We start from the raw sequence: 22,898 nt of genomic DNA, 5'->3' as shown, positions 1-22,898 counted from the left end.
TTGTCCCTCTGCAGCAGACATATGGAGAGCAATATGTTTGTGTTGTGTCTTGGGCTATGCCGGATTAAGTGATATGACATGCTATTCTATAAAATAATTTCTCTGTAAATAACATTACCTGATTAACCTAATCAGGCAAATGTAACTAACTAGAAAGTCAGGGCACCACGAAATAATGTTTATAGAGCTGTTATCTTCCGAATAAACTCTTAAAGACCTCGTCATATTTTACATCAATAGCAGTCAATATTTAATCGTCACTTTATTCAGTCTCATCTGAAAGTTGTAAATTCTTGGTTATCTTCACGAACCCTGTCTAACAAGTTGAATCAGCAATACAAAATGTGGTTGAATTATTTATTTACTAAATATCTAAATAATCACAGAATTACATATACACAGAATGTATTATACATTGATTACAATTTATGTCAAAGGAAAACGTCCCTAGCGGACGGAACAGATATGACAACTGGTTACACAAGGAAAGTGGGTGGGGTTTTGAATGAAAGAGCAGGAAGACTGAGGAACAAAGGGAGAAGCTATGTCTCTATCGGGCCGTAGGCAGCTACTATATCGTAAATACAGAATATTATGCATTCTAAATAACCGACTATTTGGGAAGGGTTAGGGGAAATGCAATAAATATTTACTCTGAGCTGCGCTTCGATCGGTTGGTCGTAGATGGGAGGTCGGGTTGTCCTTTGAAGAATGTCTGGTGGTAGGATGGATACTTTGTAGTATCGTTGTGTGTGTTAGACTGTATACGTTGTCTGTCCTTTCCTAGCCCACGTTTACAGCGACTGCTGCTAACTCAACGGCTAGGAGGTATCTCTTCTGGAATGAATAAGAGTTCAAAGTTCATACCAAGTTGCCATACTTTAAGCTCATGCTATATTCTGGCTGGTATAGTCGAAATTCATCCTTCCGGAGTGTAGGTCGTCACCTTCACATTAAAATTCGATGCCAATTTCGTTAGGTTCTTGCTGAGGTTGGCTTAGTTCTGTAGGTGGTTTTTGTCCTTTCAACGTGGGGATGGTAAGTCCTCACGTCCTTGGAACAGGAAGTTACATTTTCGACAACGAGTTTATATAGTGGTGAAAGAAGGGCGTGTTTCATAGTTTTACAAACCAACGTCTGTTCACTTGACGGGGCCTCTGAGTGAGCAGAGTTTCTCTATGACAAACCATTCTCTCATTTAAGAAGCTAAAATTACATTTAATTTTTTCACAAATAGTTTAATATTTAAACATTTAAATTGCACAACAATTCCATGTGAATCTGATTAGAATGTGTTGACTTTCCAAGCTACAGTTTGTGTCAACCTGTCATTAGTAATAATGTCTCAGACAACAACTGATCTGAGATCATACTCATATTCATGTGTACCAAAGCATATTTTCAACTGGTTGGATTACCGAAATATGGTTCCGTTTCTCATCTTTTGATGTCACCAGACTCTCTCTCAATGTTAACAAAGGGATTTTCAATAGTCACATCGGTAGAGTAGAGAGAGGAAAAGGGGGAAAGATATTTATGGGGGTCACAAACCTCCCCCTCAGGCTAAAATCATGACATTTGGAACATTGAATCGAAATAAAATCACAGTATCGAATCACAATACATATAGGATTGTGAGAATGGCAATACATATCATATCGGGACCAAAGTATCGTGATAATATGGTATCGTGAGGTCCCTGGTACATTTCCAGCCTTAGGTCTAATGGCCAGCTCCTGCAGCAGACTGGGGGAATGGTAATTGAGACAAACACTGTGTGTGATCAGATGAAAACAACCCCAATCTGTGAGGAGCTCATTTATCTTGTAGTAGCAGTATGTTAGAAGAAATGAAAGTCAATTAAAAGACTATGGAGCCGCTGTCACCAGTTGTAGCCGCTGTGTGTTTTTGTGCAAACTGTCTGCACCCAATCTCTGCATGGTTGGTGCGTAGCATTTGTGTCTTGATGTGTCACATGTTATGTCATCATGTGTCTTCATCACCCCCTCCCCCCACCCCCTCCCCACCCCGATACGTCAGGAGGGTGAGAGCACATAAGTCACTTCAGATGCCTGCCTCTTGACCCAAGGTCAAAATAGAATGTGCAGATAAAATTTACTGCCATTATCCCTCCCCTGCACTAGAGTGGCTCTGATTGGCTTGTTCCTCTAGAGAGGCGATGTTCTGATTAACGGGCGGGCTGATAGAAGAGCTGTTTGATTGGTGGGTTATCCGACAGGAACATATTTATCTGAGTGACATTGGCAGATTGGCTCCCTGATTTCACACATGGAAAACACAAGAGCTAGGGCCCACGTCCCTGGTATTCTCCTCTCCGTCCGTCCTACAGGTACATATTTCCCATCCCAGTGCTCTCACTCCATCCAGTCCCTTTCAGACCAGTGGGCTGGAGAGATGGCCACAGAGAAGCCAATAGTCCCTAAAATACTACAGTGAGGTGGAGGTGAGTGGGGAGAGGAAACCTTAGAGACAAACAGATGCTGTGGAGGACACCAGCCCCCCTTCCCCAGCCTCACCCCCTTACATCTGGGCCTCGGGTTGGCAGTGTGTCTGCTGGCAGCGGGCCACACTTTGGGCTGAGGTATAACATTTGCTCAGACAAAGTTCCTGAAGTTCTAATGAAGCTATTGATTTTTGATGAGCCAATACAGAGCGCTTTGGTCTTTATTTAGGAGCTGCAGTGGATCTCCTTTCGTCACTTCATCCAATTACCCTGCACTGAGACAAGTCAGAGACATGACGTCTATCCAAAACAGGACTGGTCCCAGACACATAGGAACCATTCCAGACAATAATATGCGCAAAAACACAATGTTATGTTACCACAAACAGACCAACATATTATGTCACTACAAACAGACACACATCATGTAGACAGACATGTTTTGAGATTCACACACACACACACACACACACACACACACACACACTCTCTATGCAGTGAGAACCCTGGGGTTGCGACAGCTGTGAGTCCAGCTGAAGATGAAAACATGTGGAAGAGGTCCCTAGGCTGGGCATCCACCCTTCTCACCTCTCATCTGCCCTCCACACCACTCCCCCCACCATCCCCCTTGCTCCCTCTCTATGTCTCCCTCTCCACAGTAACTTGTGTAAATCAGTATATTTCGGGATCACATGAATTCTTACCTACGCCACATACAGTATGTTGAGTATGCCTTTCAGAGGACAGCACAGATATAGCACAATCAAGACAACCTACTTTTTCAGCTGAGTCACAGTGCCGTGATCAGAAGTACAGCTTCAGTTTTCAGCTTCTTAAAAGTGCTCTTTCATAAAGGGCACTCCTCCATTACTTTATTACTAATCCAGCCAGTTAAGCTCTTGGCACTTCCTGAAGGTAAAGAGGACCCTCTAAGACCTCATAATCATGGCTCTCCAGTTGAAGTGTTATGGTAACTGTATACCTAAGGAGATGTAAAAGATGTCATCCTTTAGCCCACCCACTTCTACCGTATGTGGCGGGAAAACACCAAAAATACTGACTTTACGGTGCATCAAATGTAAATGTATTTTGTAAAAATGAACATTGTACTACGCGGTTAATTTGACATGCAATAGTTTATTAGCAGATCTGTTTGCAGATCTGTATGTGCTTTAGCCAATCATTTGTACACGTTGTCAAGCCGTACATAATGTTTACCATGACAACGAACACAACAGAGAATTTAGCTAAATTGCTAATTGATCTGCTACCAGACCAGTAGTTTATATTCCATTTGATTAATTTATACAAATCGTGAGCTTGGGACTAGGTGCATTTCTGTCAACAGTTTGTTCTTGACATAGCCTTGTTCTGTTAAATTTTCTCTATAGCACTTTTAATACCCCAAATAATGTTGTTAAGTTCAAAAGAATTCAGTAGCGCTACAACCTGCCCAGCAAGACCTTTATTTAACCAGGTAGGCTAGTTGAGAACAAGTTCTCATTTACAACTGCGACCTGGCCAAGATAAAGCATAGCAGTGTGAACAGACAACTACACAGAATTACACATGGAGTAAACAATAAACAAGTCAATAACACAGTTGCACGGAATACCCAAAACTGAAACTTCAGTGATTTTTCGATAATTTTTTTTTTTTTTAACGTTCGGTACTTCTGTCAAATGTGTCTCATGAGATTGAGAAGATGAAGTCTGTCTATCAGCGCAGCCCCTTTATAGTGGAAAGAGCAAATTGCATGCTCCACTTACTCAATCATTGGTACAGCTGTCTGGGCTGCATTGTTAGCTCCCCACTCATGCTGCACAGAAGTTAACACACTTGAATAATGCAAAACGGCATGTAGAAATATTGAAATGAAAAACAATGTCAATACAGGCTAGAACACTGTTACAATGCAAGATGATGCTGGTAGCTTCCAGTTTGAATTGCTGGAATTCAAACTGGAAGCTACCGGCATACAGCTTACAGCTGAAGCAAATTTCAATTCATTACCCTAGCACTTTGTTTGTGATAATATGCTAAGCTTAACTAAAAATATTCTGATTTCAAAGTGACCATATCCCCTGTGCATCCCGCAAAGGCGGAGGAGGTGTTGCTAACATTTACGAGAGCAAATTTCAATTTACAAAAAAAAAAATGACGTTTTCGTCTTTTGAGCTTCTAGTCATGAAATCTATGCAGCCTACTCAATCACTTTTTATAGCTACTGTTTACAGGCCTCCTGTGCCATATACAGTGTTCCTCATTGAATTCCCTGAATTCCTATCAGACCTTGTAGTCATAGCAGATAATATTATTATTTTTGGTGACTTTAATATTCGCATGGAAAAGTCCACAGACACACTCCAAAAGGCTTCCAGAGCCATCATCGACTCAGTGAGTTTTGTCCAACATGTCTCTGGACCTACTCACTGTCACAGTCATACTCTGGACCTAGTTTTGTCCCATGGAATAAATGTTGTGGATCTTAATGTTTTTCCTCATAATCCTGGACTATCGGACCACCATTTTATTACGTAAAATAATCTGCTCAGACCCCATCCAAGGAGCATCAAAAGTTGTGCTATAAATTCACAGACAACACAAAGATTCCTTGATGCCCTTCCAGACTCCCTCTGCCTACCCAAGGACGTCAGAGGACAAAAATCAGTTAACCACCTAACTAAGGAACTCAATTTAACCTTGCGCAATACCCTAGATGTAGTTGCACCCCTAAAAACTAAAAACATTTCTCATAAGAAACTAGCTCCCTGGTATACAGAAAATACCCGAGCTCTGAAGCAAGCTTCCAGAAAATTGGAACGGAAATGGCGCCACACCAAACTGGAAGTCCTCCGACTAGCTTGGAAAGACAGTACCGTGCAGTATCGAAGAGCCCTCACTGCTGCTCGATCATCCTATTTTTCCAACTTAATTGAGGAAAATAACAACAATCCAAAATGTATTTTTGATACTGTCGCAAAGCTAACTAAAAAGCAGTATTCCCCAAGTGAGGATGGCTTACACTTCAGCAATAATAAAGTCATGAACTTCTTTGAGGAAAAGATCATGATTATTAGAAAGCAAATTACGGACTCCTTTTTAAATCGGCTTATTCCTTCAAAGCTCAGTTTTCCTGAGTCTGCACAACTCTGCCAGGACCAAGGATCAAGAGAGACACTCAAGTGTTTTAATACTATATCTCTTGACACAATGATGAAAATAATCATGGCCTCTAAACCGTCAAGCTGCATACTGGACCCTATTCCAACTAAACTACTGAAAGAGCTGCTTACTGTGCTTGGCCCTCCTATGTTGAACATAATAAACGTCTATCCACCGGATGTGTACTAAACTCACTAAAGGTGGCAGCCTCTCTTGAAAAAGCCAAACCTTGACGCAGAAAATATAAAAAAACTATTGGCCTATATCGAATCTTCCATTCCTCTCAAAAAAATTTGAAAAGGCTGTTGCGCTGCAACTCACTGCCGTCCTGAAGACAAACAATGTATACGAAATGCTTCAGTCTGGTTTTAGACCCCATCATAGCACTGAGACAGCACTTGTGAAGGAGGTAAATTACCTTTTAATGGCATCAGACCGAGGCTCTGCATCTGTCCTCGTCCTCCTAGATGACTCTTAGTGCTGCTTTTGATACCATCGATCACCACATTATTTTGGAAAGATTGGAAACCCAAATGGTTCTACACGGACAAGTTCTTGCCTGGTTTAGATCTTATCTGTCAGAAAGATATCAGTTTGTCTCTGTGAATTGTTCATCCTCTGACAAATCAACTGTAAATTTCGGTGTTCCTCAAGGTTCCGTTTTAGGACCACTATTGTCATCACTATATATTTTACCTCTTGGGGATGTCATTCGAAAACATAATGTTAACTTTCACTGCTATGCGGATGACACACAGCTGTACATTTCAATGAAACATGGTGAAGACCCAAAATTGCCCTCGCTAGAAGCCTGTGTTTCAGACATAAGGAAGTGGATGGCTGCAAACGTTCTACTTTTAAACTCGGACAAAACAGATATGCTTGTTCTAGGTCCCAAGAAACAAAGAGATCTTCTGTTGAATCTGACAATTAATCTTAAGGGTTGTACAGTTGTCTCAAATAAAACTGTGTAGGACGTCGACGTTACTCTGGGCCCTGATCTCTCTTTTGACGAACATATCAAGACTGTTTCAAGGACAGCTTTTTCTACGTAACATTGCAAATAATCATAAACTTTCTGTCCAAAAATGATGCAGAAAAATTAATCCATGCTTTTGTTACTTCTAGGTTAGACTACTGCAATGCTCTACTTTCCGGCTACCCGGATAAAGCACTAAATAAACTTCAGTTAGTGCTAAATACGGCTGCTAGAATCCTGACTAGAACCAAAAATTTAATCATATTACTCCAGTGCTAGCCTTCCTACGCTGGCTTCCTGTCAAGGCAAGGGCTGATTTCAAGGTTTTACTGCTAACCTACAAAGCATTACATGGGCTTGCTCCTACCTATGTCTCTGATTTGGTCCTGCCGTACATACCTACACGTACACAAGACGCAGGCCTCCTAATTGTCCCTAGAATTTCTAAGCAAACAGCTGGAGGCAGGGCTTTCTCCTACAGAGCTCAATTTTTATGGAATGTTCTGCCTACCCACGTGAGAGATGCAAACTCGGTCTCAACCTTTAAGTCTTTACTGAAGACTCATCTCTTCAGTGGGTCATATGATTGAGTGTAGTCTGGCCCAGGAGTGTGAAGGTGAACGGAAATGCTCTGGAGCAACGAACCGCCCTTGCTGTCTCTGCCTGGCCGGTTCCCCTCTTTCCACTGGGATTCTCTGCCTCTAACCCTATTAAAGGGGCTGAGTCACTTGCTTACTGGTGCTCTTTCATGCCGTCCCTAGGAGGGGTGCGTCACTTGAGTGGGTTGGGTCACTGATGTGATCTTCCTGTCTGGGTTGGCACCCCCCCTTGGGTTGTGCTGTGGCAGAGATCTTTGTGGGCTATACTCGGCCTTGTCTCAGGATGGTAAGTTGGTGGTTGAAGATATCCCTCTTATGGTGTGGGGGCTGTGCTTTGGCAAAGTGGGTGGAGTTATATCCTTCCTGTTTGGCCCTGTCCGGGGGTATCATCGGATGGGGCCACAGTGTCTCCTGACTCCTCCTGTCTCAGCCTAAAGTATTTATGCTGCAGTAGTTTATGTGTCGGGGGGCTAGGGTCAGTTTGTTATATCTGGAGTACTTCTCTTGTCTTATCCGGTGTCCTGTGTGAATTTAAGTATGCTCTCTCTAATTCTCTCTTTCTCTCTTTCTTTCTCTCTCTCGGAGGAGCTGAGCCCTAGGACCATGCCTCAGGACTACCTGGCCTGATGACTCCTTGCTGTCCCCAGTCCACCTGGCCGTGCTGCTGCTCCAGTTACAACTGCTCTGCCTGCGGCTATGGAATCCTGACTTGTTCACCGGACGTGCTACCTGTCCCAGACCTGCTGTTTTCAACTCTCTAGAGACAGTAGGAGTGGTAGAGATACTCTTAATGATCGGCTATGAAAAGCCAACTGACATTTACTCCTGAAGTTCTGACTTGCTGCAACAACTACTGTGATTATTATTATTTGACCATGCTGGTCATTTATGAACATTTGAACATCTTGGCCATGTTCTGTTATAATCTCCACCCGGCACAGCCAGAAGAGGACTGGCCACCCCTCATAACCTGGTTCCTCTCTAGGTTTCTTCCTAGAATTTGGCCTTTCTAGGGAGTTTTTCCTAGCCACCGTGCTTCTGCACCTGCACCTGCATTGCTTGCTGTTTGGGGTTTTAGGCTGGGTTTCTGTACAGCACTTTGAGATATCAGCTGATGTACGAAGAGCTATATAAATCAATTTGATTTGATTTGACTGACACCAAAAATGTTCTTAATTCACTTAATCTCCCTCGTCACCAAAAACTCATTCACTTCTTTGTCTTCCTCGCCTCCCGTCTGGTTTCCACAAGATTCCATAGCCACACAAAGTCCGATTACACAGCCAAGTTCTGCCTTGTGAATGATGTCATTACTTTCTAAATAATCCTTGGAGTCTATTGACCGTGTGTCAATCTAAGTAACATAATAAAAAATCCCCATCAAAATCTGTCAGTTTAAGATAAAGATATGGGCTGTGTCCCAATCCACCTCATCCGCCTATGTCGGCCTTCCGCATTTGCGGTGGAAGCTGACCGAGCTATAGCGGTGTTTGTCAGACCATGACATATGCAGAAAATCGGTCTTCCCACGAAATTGTCGATTGCTATGGAAAGGGGAGAATCTCGCGGACATGACGGTGTTCTCTGTTTTGCTCTACAATCCCCACAAGTGTCACGGGAAAGAGTCTACGAGTCTAAAGGTAACCATAACAAATTCATGGAAGTGTGGAGGTAGTTTTGTTCCAAAAACCAGCCTATTTCCTTAAATGATTTCCAAAGCTTTTTAGGGTCATTTTTGTTCTCAGTGATTTTATCAGCAAATTAACCACTCTTAGCTTCATCCATCCTGCTCTGTGCTTCATTTCTGTGACGTTTATATAGGAGAAAATCAGGCTGCGCTTGAGAGTTCTTAACATTTCTTAAAGGCCTTATTCCTTGTTTTTAATACTGAAGATTCTAGAATCTCATGATTAAACCAAGGGCTAGATCTCTGCTTTACTCTGACCCTTCTAATGGGAGCCATCACATTCACCACATCATGGAATATACATTGAAAGGCTTCCCAGGCACTGTCTACCCCTACACTATTGAACACAGGTGACCAGTCAATTTGAACCACTTGCTCCCTAAATATTTCTACAAAGTATTTTTTTGTCCTCTGATTCTAACAGTTTTTGGAAGGTTAAATATATATTTAACAACCCTCCTTGTGCAAAATGTAATAAAATGATCGCTGAGACTATCACTACACTTAGCGATATTATAGATTTATCAGACACCAATATTAAGTTAACCGTACTTTGCACTGTTTCACATACCCAGGAGGGATCTTTTATCATTTGGCGTCAGAGCAAGTGATTTACAGAAGTGCTTCAATACATTGTGGGTTTGCAGAAATCAGTATGAAATCCCTTAGCAAAATGATTTCCTTCACCAAGGAATCATTACAGTTTGACAACACAATTTCGAGACCTTCACAGAATTCATTCTGATTGGGCAGCCTGTAACACCCCCCCAACAAAATTGGTTTTGGGAAGGCATGTATCCAGCCTGACGATCTCCAGATCATCGATTAAATCCGGTAGGTATTGAAGTCAAAATTCTGGTATCGCAAACAACACCACCGTCAGTTGCCATGGGGAACCACATCCAAGGCCTGACATCAGGGATTCTGGGCCAGCTACTGTTTGTGTGCAAGTACAAACTCACGCACATGCAGTACGGACATACAGTACACAACAACACACAGTCACACAGACCCATGCACATCGATACACATACATTGGCCCAAAAACAGTAGTGCGATCTAGAATCTTTTTTTTTTGTCAGCTATGTTTTTTCATATCTTTAAATGTCACTCTTCACAACAACAATTAGAGCAAAAATAATTCTGACTGCAGCTGGAAATTAGCCTAGCCCTCTGTCAGCAGAACAAGATCTGTTGTGTTTCATAGATTTGGCCCCAGATCCCAGTAAACATCATCTTCCTCTACCATGAGGGTTGCAGGTAAAAGTATGATAGATGAGATGGAATAGGTCCTTACTCCACATTGAGAACAATGGTCTGTGTTCAGTGACATGTTAGGCCATGTTAAGGCCCAGATGCCTTTTAACAAACTGGTACTTAAGATCGTAATTGAATTTTCGGCAATGCATTGGCTGGCACTAAACGAGTCATGAGACTAGTTATATTCCTATCAGAAGCCTGCACTGAGAATAACCTCTTACTGTAATATTTCATACAACCCTCTGAACTCTCATTTCAGCCCTAGCTCTCTCTCTCTCTCTCTGACTGCTGCCTCTAGTGGCATCTGCTTCACACAGCAGGTACCTGCCATAACGACAGCAGACTGTACATGTTCCTGTTCCAGAACGTTCCTCCAGCATGGCTCTGGTGCAGTGAAACTCATGGCTTAGAGAATGGTGGCTGGGATGAGAGTGCTTACACGTCAGCCCGACCTCGCCTCCTCCTGCCTGCTCCTCTGAGACGCACGGACACGCATGCGCGCGCGCGCACAACACGCACGCAAGCAAACACATGCACATACAGGTCCCTCGGAATCTGGGACACTTCTGTTTGCGCCCCACACATACGTAGGCGCAAGTAAACATACTCACGTACATACGTTGCCACTCTTTCAATACCTCATCTCAGCAGGAAGACCGAATCTAGGACAGCGTTTTTACACACAGCCTCTGCAGTACCAACCGGTCTAGGTTAAATAGCCCAATGCGTGGTTATTAGTAAGTGAGCCTTGTGGATTACAACTACCAGCTCTGTAGTGAGTGATACATTTCTTTTATCAGCGCCCCATGGTACAGCCCAAAGGCTAATTGGTACACGCAGATATAGCACAGTCGAATGCAAGCAGTTCATAGCAGTTTCAGCGAGGCTTCTAAAAATGATGTTTGGAATCCCTCTCACAAGTCTAAGACATATATGCACATCCCTGACCACTGAATCATTCATTTGGTAATTTGTATTCGTGCCTCCACCTATGACAGAAGAGCTCATCCTCAAGGCAATACTAGAGAAAGTGAATGCCTCTGAGCTCACATTGTAATGGTTTTATCATTAGAGGTCTGCAACTAGGAGGTTACACAAAAGAGGAATGAGATACCCTGAAGCCATATAATTTCATGTACGGACACACACACACACACACACACACACACACACACACACACACACACACACACACACACACACACACACACACACAAACACACACACACACACACAGCATCCCTAGTATAAAAACATAGATTATCATTTTTCTGTATCATGCAATTTTATAGGATATATCAAATTCATTCATGTTTATGGACAGTATAAAATCATATCAAAGATCATTACAAATATAATAGGTGTATGTTACAGGATTGCTAGTTCAAAAATAAAACCAAATATAGTGTAGTACGTGACCTTTTTCTTAGGACACGAGAGGGGAGTAAGGACACGCTGGGCAGCTGGGCATGATTTATATCCAATGAAATCAATAAACATTTAAGGAACATTATGGCCCTCTCTCCCTCTTGATAGCAGGCTTCACACAATGGCATGGAAAGCCTCAGTCCAACGGAATGGGAGAGGAGAGACAGTGTAATATGTCTAAGAAGCGCTGGAGCAGAAAAGCAGTTGCTTGACGCAACTTATGGAAATGCATCTGGCCCATTATCATCGATGAAACAGTACTTGATCATATCTTCACCACTATTCTGAGCCAAGCTCAAACCCTCACTCACATTTATAAAGCACTAAATTGTGATGATTAGAAAGATATGCATGAAGATATTGTAGCGCAGATACCTTTTCTTTTACACATACCAACTACTGACAGGGGAGTTCATCACAATATGGAAGGATAATCATTCATTCATTACGCCGCTGTCTCAACCTTATTCCAATGCCAACCTTGGCATACAGCAAGCAACATGATGTTTTCAAATGTGTGTGCGGCATTGAAATGAGAGCAGCCAACAGTTGCTGTTAATTGGTATTGCAGATGCATCCTCATTCTCTGTCTCACACTCTCTCCCTCTCTCTCTGTCTCTCATTCCGATGGTGTTGATACGGAGGTCAGAGATAAAAAGCTGGCATATGACAGATGTTGTGAACAGGATATCCTTCCCGTGAGACGCCATGGCCAGCCCTGACATTACTGAGCCTGTTTGCCACGGTGATAACAACAGTCACATGGAGCTACGGGGCTCTCTCCTCTCCTTATGCCATCTCTCCCTTCCTCCATTTCTCTCTCTCTGTTCCGTCTCATTCTCTCACCGTCCTCTGACTGCACCAAGATTCTCCCCCCCCCCCCCCCCCACCACCACTCTACACACGGACCCACACGTTGTCTTATGATAGACACAAGCCATCGACAGGGAGGTGTCATGTCACCTTCATTACCCAAGGAAATTAACCGAATGAGCCATGGAAATGCAAGGAGCAGGTGGAAATACCACTGTAGCCTACAGCACAGAACACTCAAGAGATACAGGCAGCTGCACTGCACCCTACTGGAGAACCCTTTAACCCTCAATCCCACAGGTAGAGCTGGGAGGCTAACATTAAAACAGGCTGTTCTCTATAGCAGGAATATTGAGTTTAGCCCATAGGGGAAGGAGAGCAGAGATCACTAACTCCCTTGCAGCAGATGATTGATGAACACTGTCTCCCACACTCATCTAGTAGAGTGACTGCAAAAGCCAGCCTCTCAGAGATGTGTGGCACGTACTACAGCAGGTCCACAGGAAGGGAAAACAATAGAGCCTGAAATGGCAGCCGATTAAACCCAGCCAGCAGCAGCCGGACACTTAACGACACAGACAGGAGATTAGGAGAAGGGAGGGCTGGAGGGAGATGGAGGAGAGGATGCCTGACTGCCTGCCTCCCCAACACTCTGTGACTCCCTCATCTTATTAAGAGAAATGGGGAAAAGACCAGAGTAAAGAGCATAACACTCTCCCCAGGAGAAGCGGGCAGGGCAGGTTAATCAGTGGCTCCTTTTAGACCAGACCCCCAACCACCCCCACACTCATCTACACGACCAGCAATACCACCCTCCATCCCCCACAGCTAATTGTCTGACTGAACGAACACAACCTGTGTATAACTGGTTAACACGCGGCGGCTGTGCCTGTGACTGTGTGTGTAATTGTACATGTGTTAAGCATCCCAAACTCATTCCTGCACAAAGGAGGGAAGGAGACAGGTCCAGAGAATGAGAAAATTATATAGAGAGACAGAGACAACAGAGACATCGGGAACAGGGACGGAGAGAAATCGACACCATCCTCAAACAGCCATACCTTGCGTCTGCGGTCCCTCGATCGATTCCTCTTCTTGTTCTTCTCCTCCTCCTTATCCTTCAGCTCCTGAGCGGCGAGCTCCGCTAGGTCCTTGTTCTTACGGAGCTGCTTGGCGGCTTGCGCCATGGTGCCGCAGCTGCTGTCGACGTAGCTCCAGTCGTCAGGGTAGCAGTCCCTGTCCCTGCCCCAGCGCCGGCTCTGACGACGACTGCCACTGCCACTACGTGTGTGTGACGGTGGCGCTGGGAGCGCCTGTGTGTCTGTGAGCGGGAGCGCGGTGCTCTAGTGACCGAGCCCCCCAGCAAGCCACAAAGGAGATGCTGCTAGTGCTATTGCTGCTGCTGCTGTTGCTACTCATCCAGGCTGTGTTGCACTGAGCTGCCTCCCCTCCCCCCGCACGAGCTGCAGATTCCTTCAAATTATTATTTGTCACATCTTGCTTATTTTTGCCACTTCCACGATTCCACAATTCCCTCAAAGGCAAAGGACAGCAAGTCTGCTATAGAGCAGACATTGAGTAATTCTACATATACTGTATGTACAGATTTGTATTGCTCTTTAGGCTATTCTATATGTATATATATATATATATATCTTGGAGTATTCAATATGATGGCAATCTTTTCTCTGTATTTCTCTCAGTGATTTATTGACATTAACTAGTACACAAGCAGTGAGATGAGGCTGTATTCACCATAGATAAATCATCTGGCTCTATAATTTTTTTACAGTCAGCAACAGACAATACTGAAATGCATCAAAAACATGCATGATTCCCTCCATCTTTCCCAGTAGATCTAAAAGCAACAGAGCATGAGAAAGGAGGAGAGTGAGAAAGAGAGAGAGAGAGAGAGAGACAGAGAGAAAAAGAAACGAGCAACCAACCACACCTGCTCACTGCAATAGGTGTCTCTCTCTTCTACACTACACGGCCAAAGGTATGTGGACACCCCTTCAAATTAGTGGATTTGGCTACTTCAGCCACATCGAGCACACAACCATGAAATCTCAATAGAAAACATTGGCCGTAGAATGGCCTTACTGAAGAGCTCAGTGACTTTCAACGTGGCACCGTCACAGGATGTCACCTTTCCAACAAGTCAGTTCATAAAATTTCTGCCCTGCTAGAGCTGCTCCGGTCAACTGCAAGTGTTCTTATTGTGAAGTGGAAATGTCTAGGAGCAACTACGGTTCAGCCGTGAAGTGGTAGGCCACACAAGCTCACTGAACGGGATCGCCGACTGCTGAAGCTAGTAGTGCGTAAAAATCGCCTGACCTCGGTTGCAACGTCAGCACAAGAACTGTAGCTTCATGAAATGGGTTTCCATGGCCGAGCAGCCGCACACAAGCCTAAGATCATCGTGCGCAATGCCAACCGTCGGCTGGAGTGGTGGAAAGCTCGCCATCATTGGATTCTGGAGCAGTGGAAACACGTTCTCTGGAGTGATGAATCACGCTTCACCATCTGGCAGTCTGACAGACAAATCTGGGTTTGGCGGATGAAAGGAGAACACTACCTCTCCCAATGCATAGTGCCAACCGTAATGTTTGGTGGAGGAGGATGAATGGTCTGGGGCTGCTTTTCATGGTTCTAGCTAGGCCCCTTAGCACTACAGCAATGACATTCAAGATGATTCTGTGCTTTCAAATTTGTGGCAACAGTTTAGGGAAGTTCCTTTCCTGTTTCACCATGACAATACCCCCGGGCTTTACAGAAATGGCACAGAGCCCTGACCTCAACTCTATTGAACACCTTTGGGATGTATTGGAACACCGACTTCGAGCCAGGCCCAATCGCCCAACATCAGTGCCCAACCTCACTAATGCTCTTGTGGCTAAATGAAAGCAAGTCCCCTCAGCAATCTTCCAACATCTAATGGAAAGCCATCATAGAATAGTGGAGGCTGTTACAGCAGCAAAGGGCGGACCAACTCCATATTAGTGCGCATGATTTTGGAATGAGATGTTCATGTAGTGTATCTTTCTGTCTCTCATTCTCTCATTCCCTCTGCAAATGACAAAGGAGATATCCTGTAAGATCTACCTCCTATCATGCCTCCCTGTCTTCTCCCGCTCCTTTTCACTGTAGAACAAATGCTGAATCACTCCAAAACATATAAGATCCACACACAAGCATCGAGGGAAAAGAGAGGAAGGGCAAAAATGGATATGACAGGAGTATTCTAGTCGCTCCATTAAATTCTATTTTAGTCACTTCATCTCAGCCATATAAGTGGGATCCTTCTCAATGTCAGAGACATAGAGGAAGGAATTACACTGACATAATGATAGGTGTGTCTCTCTACCATTCCTACAGAAATGTGATTTTGTAGTGCAAGGTATGTAGCCTTAAGACAGCAGCCACGTGACTGGAAACGCATCAGTCATATTTATTTACGGTTGCCATGAGCCAAGACAGTGCATCCGGAAAGCATTCAGACCCCTTGACTTTTTCTACATTTTGCTACATTACAGCCTTATTCTAAAACATATTAAATACATATTTTTCCTCATCACTCTCCACACAATACCCCATAATGACAAAGCAAAAACAGGTTAGAAAATTTAGCAAATGTGTTAAAAATAAAAAAGAGATACCTAATTTACATAAGTATTCAGACCCTTTGCTATGAGACTCGAAATTGAGCTCAGGTACGTCCTGTTTCCATTGACCATCCTTGAGATGTTTCTACAACTTGATTGGAGTCCACCTGTGGTAAATTAAATTGATTGGACGTGATTTGGAAAGGCACATACCTGTCTATATAACGTCCCACAGTTGACAATGCATGCCAGATCAAAAACCACGTTGTGAAGTCGAAGGAATAGTTCATAGAGCTCCGAGACAGGATTGTTTCAAGGCACAGATCTGGGGAAGGCTTCCGAAAAAGTTATGCAGCTTTGAAGGTCCCCAAAAACACAGTGGCCTCCATCATTCTTAAAAGTAAGAAGTTTGGAACAACCAAAGACTCTTCCTAGAGCTGGCCGCCCAGTCAAACTGAGCAATCGGGGAAGAAGGGCATTGATCAGGGAGGTGACCAAGAACCCGATGGTCACTCTGACAGAACTCCAGAGATGCTCTGTGGAGATGGGAGAACCTTCCAGAAGGACAACCATCTCTGCAGCACTCCACCAATCAGGCCTTTATTGTTGACTGGCCAGACGGAAGCCACTCCTCAGTAAAAGGCACATGGACAGTTCGCTTAGAGTCTGCCCGAAAGGCACCTAAAGACTAAAGACTCTAAAATATGATTTGATCTGATTAAACCCAGATTGAACTCTTTGGCCTGAATTCCAAGCATCACGTCTGGAGGAAACCTGGCACGGTGGTGGTAGCATATTGGTAGCATATTGCTGTGGGGATGTTCTTCAGCGGCAGGGACTGGGGGACTAGTCAGGATCGAGGCAAAGATGAACAGAAGAAAGTACAGAGAGATCATTGATGAAAACCTGCTCCAGAGCGCTCAGGACCTCAGACTTGGGCGAAGGTTCACCTTCCAACAGGACAATGACCCTAAGCACACAGCCAAGATAAACCATTAGTGGCAACGGGACAGGTCTCTGAATGTCCTTCAGTGGCCCAGCCAGAGCCCGGACTTGAACCCGATCAAACATCTCTGGAGAGACCTGAGAATAGCTGTGCAGCGACGCTCCCCATCCAATCCGACAGAGCTTGAGAGGATCTGCAGAGAAGCATGGGAGAAACTCCCCAAATACAGGTGTGCCTAGCTTTTAGCATCATACCCAAGAAGACCCGAGGCTGTAATCACTGGCAAAGGTGCTTCAACAAAGTACTGAGTAAAGGGTCTGAATACTTAGGTAAATTGATATTTAAGATTTTTAGTTTGAATACATTTGCCAAAATTAAAAAAAAAACTGTTTTTGCTTTGCCATTATGGAGTATTGTGTGTAGATTGATAAGGGGAAAAAAACGATTTAATCAATTTTAGAAATGGGCTGTAACGTAACAAAGTGTGGAAAAAGTCAAGGGGTCTGAATACTTCCCAAATGCAATATCATTCCCCTCTGTAACTTTAACCGTGTGTAACATTGGGGGTATGTTACAGGAATTAAATTGCTCTATGTTTTAATACCCAATTAAAATTAAACACTCTGTCAATTCATAAGGATTTGTAAGACCCTTATTCTATAATAATGGACAGAGCCCTGTCTTAAAGTCAATCAGCAAGAGTTTATTCACGAGAGTACTGAATACGATACAGTTTACCACAGGTTATAAACTGAAAATGACGTCATTAGTTCCAGCACCAACCCGTGCCATCTCCGTTCCAGTACAAAGGCTGTATCTCAAGCCTTCCCACATCCGTCTCCCTACCAATTTAATATAATTTACGAGCCAAGGTCTCCTCGTGTAGATAAACATTCTAGCCAGTCTGAAGATATCGTTCATTCATTTCTACCAAGGAACAGACAGTCATTGTTCTAACTCTTGACCACATTCACACACATTATATTCAGTACTGGGATCAAGAAAGAAAACTCATACATATACCTCAACATAATAGTATTCTGATTAGTACATATACAGTAACATAATAGTATTCTGATTAGTACATTTACAGTAACATTATAGTATTCTGATTAGTCAGTCCTGATTGAAATGTATACATAATTAGTCATCATTGATAAAAATTCCCTTAACATATCCACCCTTTGATTAAATATTATACATCCAATCACACATGTAGTTAGTTATATTGTAATATTAAAAAGCCTATTTCTATTTTTATTGGAGATATTTCTCGTCATCAAAACATCACCTAAACATAACCCACTACTTGCATTCGCCATGACTGTTTCTTAGGCCTACATCAGAATCATATCCCTTCTTATCAGGATTTTCGTTACAATCTTCATAAAAAAACAGTCAAATATTGAAACAGGATACAACCTAGCCTCCCTAAACATCAAAAATGGTCTCCTCAAACATAAATTCCCCGCAAATGAAGGATCCAGATTCGTCCACTTGTTCTGTAGACATGCATTCAGCACTCCACGGGTCAGAACCTGGAATCCACTGGTACCTCACCATCTAGTCATCGATTTGTCCAGAGTCCTGGAAATAAGGCCTCGTACACAGGGAATTAGACAACAGCCACATAAAACTAAAACAGTCACACAGGTGAATGTAGCCCATAATACAGTGATCATAATATTTTTTCAATTTTCCGAACATACTATCAAACCAATTAGTCAGAGAAGTATCCACCCCAGCGTTTTCTGCCAAACCATGAGCCAGGGTGGTCAAATCAGCTGAGGCTTCGGGCACTGATTCGTCCGGAGCTGTGTTATTTGGGATGTAAGCACAAACATGGTCCCGATAATCACGCATACTTCTCCCTTTTCAGCCAATAACATATCTAATGCAATTCTATTCTGCCAAGCCATCAGGCTGGTTGCTTCAGTCTGTTCTGCAAAACCTTTAACAGCATCTCTGGTATAATTGTTAAAGCGCTGTTGATTATAATAAATATAATTAATCCAGTCAAATGCTTAACTCTAATCCTGCTAGGATCTGATTTCTTGCTTTGAACTCATCTGGCACCCCCCGTGGAACCCCAATGTTATCAATGTATACTTTGTCATCAAGAGACCCAGATGGAGTAGCTCTTTTCTCCCATTTGGCTAAACTTCATGTCTCGGTGTTGAATGAGTGTGAAAGACATTCCCAAATGTACAAGGGAGCATAATCCTGTCCAATCTGCCGGTAAAACCTCGCCCTGACATCATTTCCCAAGAGTGCTGTACCGGGCCAAACGGTAATAATCTCCTCCGGTCACTGTAAAGGGAGGAACCTGTGGATATAAATCGTGCAAGTCAATGCAACTGTCATTATCTGGCATTCCTGCTTTCGTGAACAGCTTTACCATACTGGCCTAACCTCCTCTACCCGGAACCGTACTAGGGTATCGACTAAGAACTGGTCATATCCATCATACCACAACCCTAGATCCTCCTTCATTTCTGTTTAAAGGGTTAGGCGTATCTTTATGCAATACATCCCTCTCTCCTGATTACAATCAAAAACTCTCACCTTCACTATACTCCACCTCCTTCCATACTGGGTGAGTGGATTCATATAGCCCTCTCTCTCCAAATGAGCTATGACCTGTGTCCACGATCAATATGGGAACCTGCACCGATATATGTCTAGAGTCCTAGACTGCCACGTCTCACTGTTTGACTATCTAAAATCATTGATTTTAGAAAAAAACATGTCTATAAGTGGCAATCTCTAAAGTCCTTACATTTCCTTAATCAATCAATCTTAATCCTTACAATAATCCTAAATCATCACAGATGTCCTATATTCCTGTTAGATTTAATACTATTTAAAAAAACTCCTAATAGTTAAACAGAGCCAAAACAAATGCTAACCATATCAAAATCCTTCCTAACTTACAAGCTCTTTCCTTCAGGGATCCTCAGTATTCTATCTGACAATAACATGAATTTAATATATGTTGCATAGTGTGGAATACCTTATCAACAGTAATTTATCACCCCTATTTATTCTCAATGATAAATATAATTATTTTCTGTTGTAATATCAAATCCATAATAGCCAATTCAAAAACTTCACAGCTAATATTGTAAAACAGAATCCTGAAACACTTTCTCTTCAGTGATTCAAACAATAATTCTAAACCCCAAACTAAAACTCCATTATAATTAATTTACCTTAAAATTAGTAACCCAACTGACCACAATTCATTATACAAATGGCTCTCCCCCGGGGCTGATCAGACCCCAAAAGATAGCCATGATAAGGTCATACCACCCATACCGCTCCTTTAAAAAAAAATGTATTTGGAACTTTTAGCCACTTTTGAAAAGTAACTCTAAGCTATAATGCACACATTTTCCCTCTAAATGCCACAACCCATTTTCTCTGTTTAAATTTGAGGAACGATGTTGTTCAACGTAAGACGACGCCGCAAATCTGCCTGCCTCTGTAAAATATATATTCCCTATTCAGATTGAGTTCAGCTTTAAATTCTATCAACAAAGTAAAACCAACCAAACTTCTTAACTTTCTATACCCTAACATTTAAATGTACCATGTTCTGTGCTAAATTTATCGTATGTCAGTCGATTCATAAAGAGCTATAACATCCTGATAGCACGAAATTGTATTGTATCTTCTCTAATCAGAATAATAGTATTCTGATTAGTACATACAGTGCCTTGCGAAAGTATTCGGCCCCCTTGAACTTTGCGACCTTTTGCCACATTTCAGGCTTCAAACATAAAGATATAAAACTGTATTTTTTTGTGAAGAATCAACAACAAGCGGGACACAATCATGAAGCGGAACGACATTTATTGGATATTTCAAACTTTTTTAACAAAGTTTTAACTTAAGAGGGCTGAATAATTTTGCACGCCCAATTTTTCAGTTTTTGATTTGTTAAAAAAGTTAGAAATATCCAATAAATGTCGTTCCACTTCATGATTGTGTCCCACATGTTGTTGATTCTTCACAAAAAAATACAAAATATAAAATATTTATAATATAATATAAAAATTATATCTTTATGTTTGAAGCCTGAAATGTGGCAAAAGGTCGCAAAGTTCAAGGGGGCCGAATACTTTCGCAAGGCACTGTATACAGTAACATAATAGTATTTGGATTAGTACATATACAGTAACATTATAGTATTCTGATTAGTCAGTCCTGATTGAAATGTATACATAATTAGTCATCATTGATAAAAATTCCCTTAACAGGGTATGATCTTTGTTTGTCTGTAACAATGAATTCATGATTATCCATAACCATAGTGTTAGGGTTTTCTTGCGGTGAAGGAGAGTCGGACCAAAATGCAGCGTGGTAATTTTCATACATGTTTAATAATGATGAAAAAACGAACAATACAAAAACAAGAAACGTAACACGAAAACCTAACAGCCTATACTGGTGCAAAACAAACACAGAGACAGGAACAATCACCCACGAAACACTCAAAGAATATGGCTGCCTAAATATGGTTCCCAATCAGAGACAACGATAAACACCTGCCTCTGATTGAGAACCACTCCAGACAGCCATAGACTATGCTAGAAAACCCCACTAAGCCACAATCCCAAAACCTACGAAAAACCCCAAGACAAAACACACCACATAATAAACCCATGTCACACCCTGGCCTAACCAAAATAATAAAGAAAACACAGAATACTAAGACCAGGGCGTGACACATAGGAGCATCCACATTAATGTAGTGTTCAGAGGCGCTAGGATTCAGCATGTTCTATTCTTACTTGTTATAAAAGTGACTCCATAATGACAATACATTATTTACCATTAATTTCTATTGGGAAAAACATAATCTGAAACACAACCAAAACAAACTGCAAACAGTTTTTTTAGAGTCACAAGATGTATGTATGTAGTCATTGCATGCTAGGAATTATGTTGTTGGTAAAGCGCTTGTAAGTAAACATTTCACGGTCTACATCTGTTGTATTCGGCACATGTGACAAAGAAAAATACTTAAATACACAAGTGAATTTGTTCAAATACTCATGACACCTTCAAACACATCACGGACAAACTAAAAAGATCCACCCACACAGATAGCGTGGTGAAGAAGGCGCAGCAGCGCCAATTTGGCTTGTCACCGAAAAAACTCACAAACCTTTACAGATGCACAATCGAGAGCATCCTGTCGGGCTGTATTACCGCCTGGTACGGCAAATGCTCCGCCCACAACCGCAAGGCTCTCCACAGGGTAGTGAGGTCTGCACAACGCATCCCCGGGGGCAAACTACCTGCCCTGCAGGACACCTACACCACCCGATGTCACAGGAAGGCCAAAAAGATCATCAAGGACAACAACCACCCAAACCACTACCTGTTCACCCCGCTATCATCCAGAAGGTGAGGTCAGTACAGGTGCATCAAAGCTAGTACCGAGAGACTGAAAAACAGCTTCTATCTCAAGGCCATCAGACTGTTAAACAGCCATCACTAACATTGAGTGGCTGCTGCCAACATACTGACTCAAATTTCTAGCCTCTTTAATAATTCAAATGTGGATATAATAAATGTCTCACTAGTCACTTTAAACAATGCCACTTTATATAATGTTTACATACCCTACATTACTCATCTCATATGTATATACTGTACTCTGTACCATCTACTGCATTTTGCCTATGCCGCACGGCCATCGCTCATCCATATATTTATATGTACATATTCTTATTCATTCCTTTACACTTGTGTATTACTGCACGGCCGGAACTAGAAGCACAAGCATTTTGCTACACTTGCATTAACATCTGCTAACCACGTGTATGTGGCCAATTCAATTTGATTTGAACTGAAATTGGGGGACTAGATACATAAAGTGCTTTAATTTCTAAACAGTAAAACACATATGTATGAAAAAACTCTCAAATAAAAGGTGACATT

At 42.4% G+C, this 22,898-nt stretch overlaps 1 protein-coding gene across 2 annotated transcripts in view; it reads right to left on the bottom strand.

The window, feature by feature from the left end:
* Positions 1–13,711, bottom strand: part of LOC139387875 (ankyrin-1-like) — an 88,566-nt gene extending 74,855 nt beyond the window's left edge. The window contains exon 1 of one of the 2 annotated variants that reach the window (XM_071134194.1): positions 13,457–13,711. In XM_071134194.1, coding sequence (XP_070990295.1) covers positions 13,457–13,582 — 126 coding nt within the window. In that variant the 5' untranslated portion in view covers positions 13,583–13,711. The remainder of the gene's footprint in view (positions 1–13,456) is intronic. The other variant, XM_071134193.1, reaches the window with a different exon arrangement.
* Between the last annotated feature and the right edge of the window lie 9,187 nt (positions 13,712–22,898).

This window comes from Oncorhynchus clarkii, chromosome 29, assembly GCF_045791955.1.
Source record: "Oncorhynchus clarkii lewisi isolate Uvic-CL-2024 chromosome 29, UVic_Ocla_1.0, whole genome shotgun sequence".
Classification (NCBI taxonomy): domain Eukaryota; kingdom Metazoa; phylum Chordata; class Actinopteri; order Salmoniformes; family Salmonidae; genus Oncorhynchus; species Oncorhynchus clarkii.
Note: the sequence above shows the minus strand (reverse complement) of the source record. Positions and strands in the feature narration are given on the sequence as shown.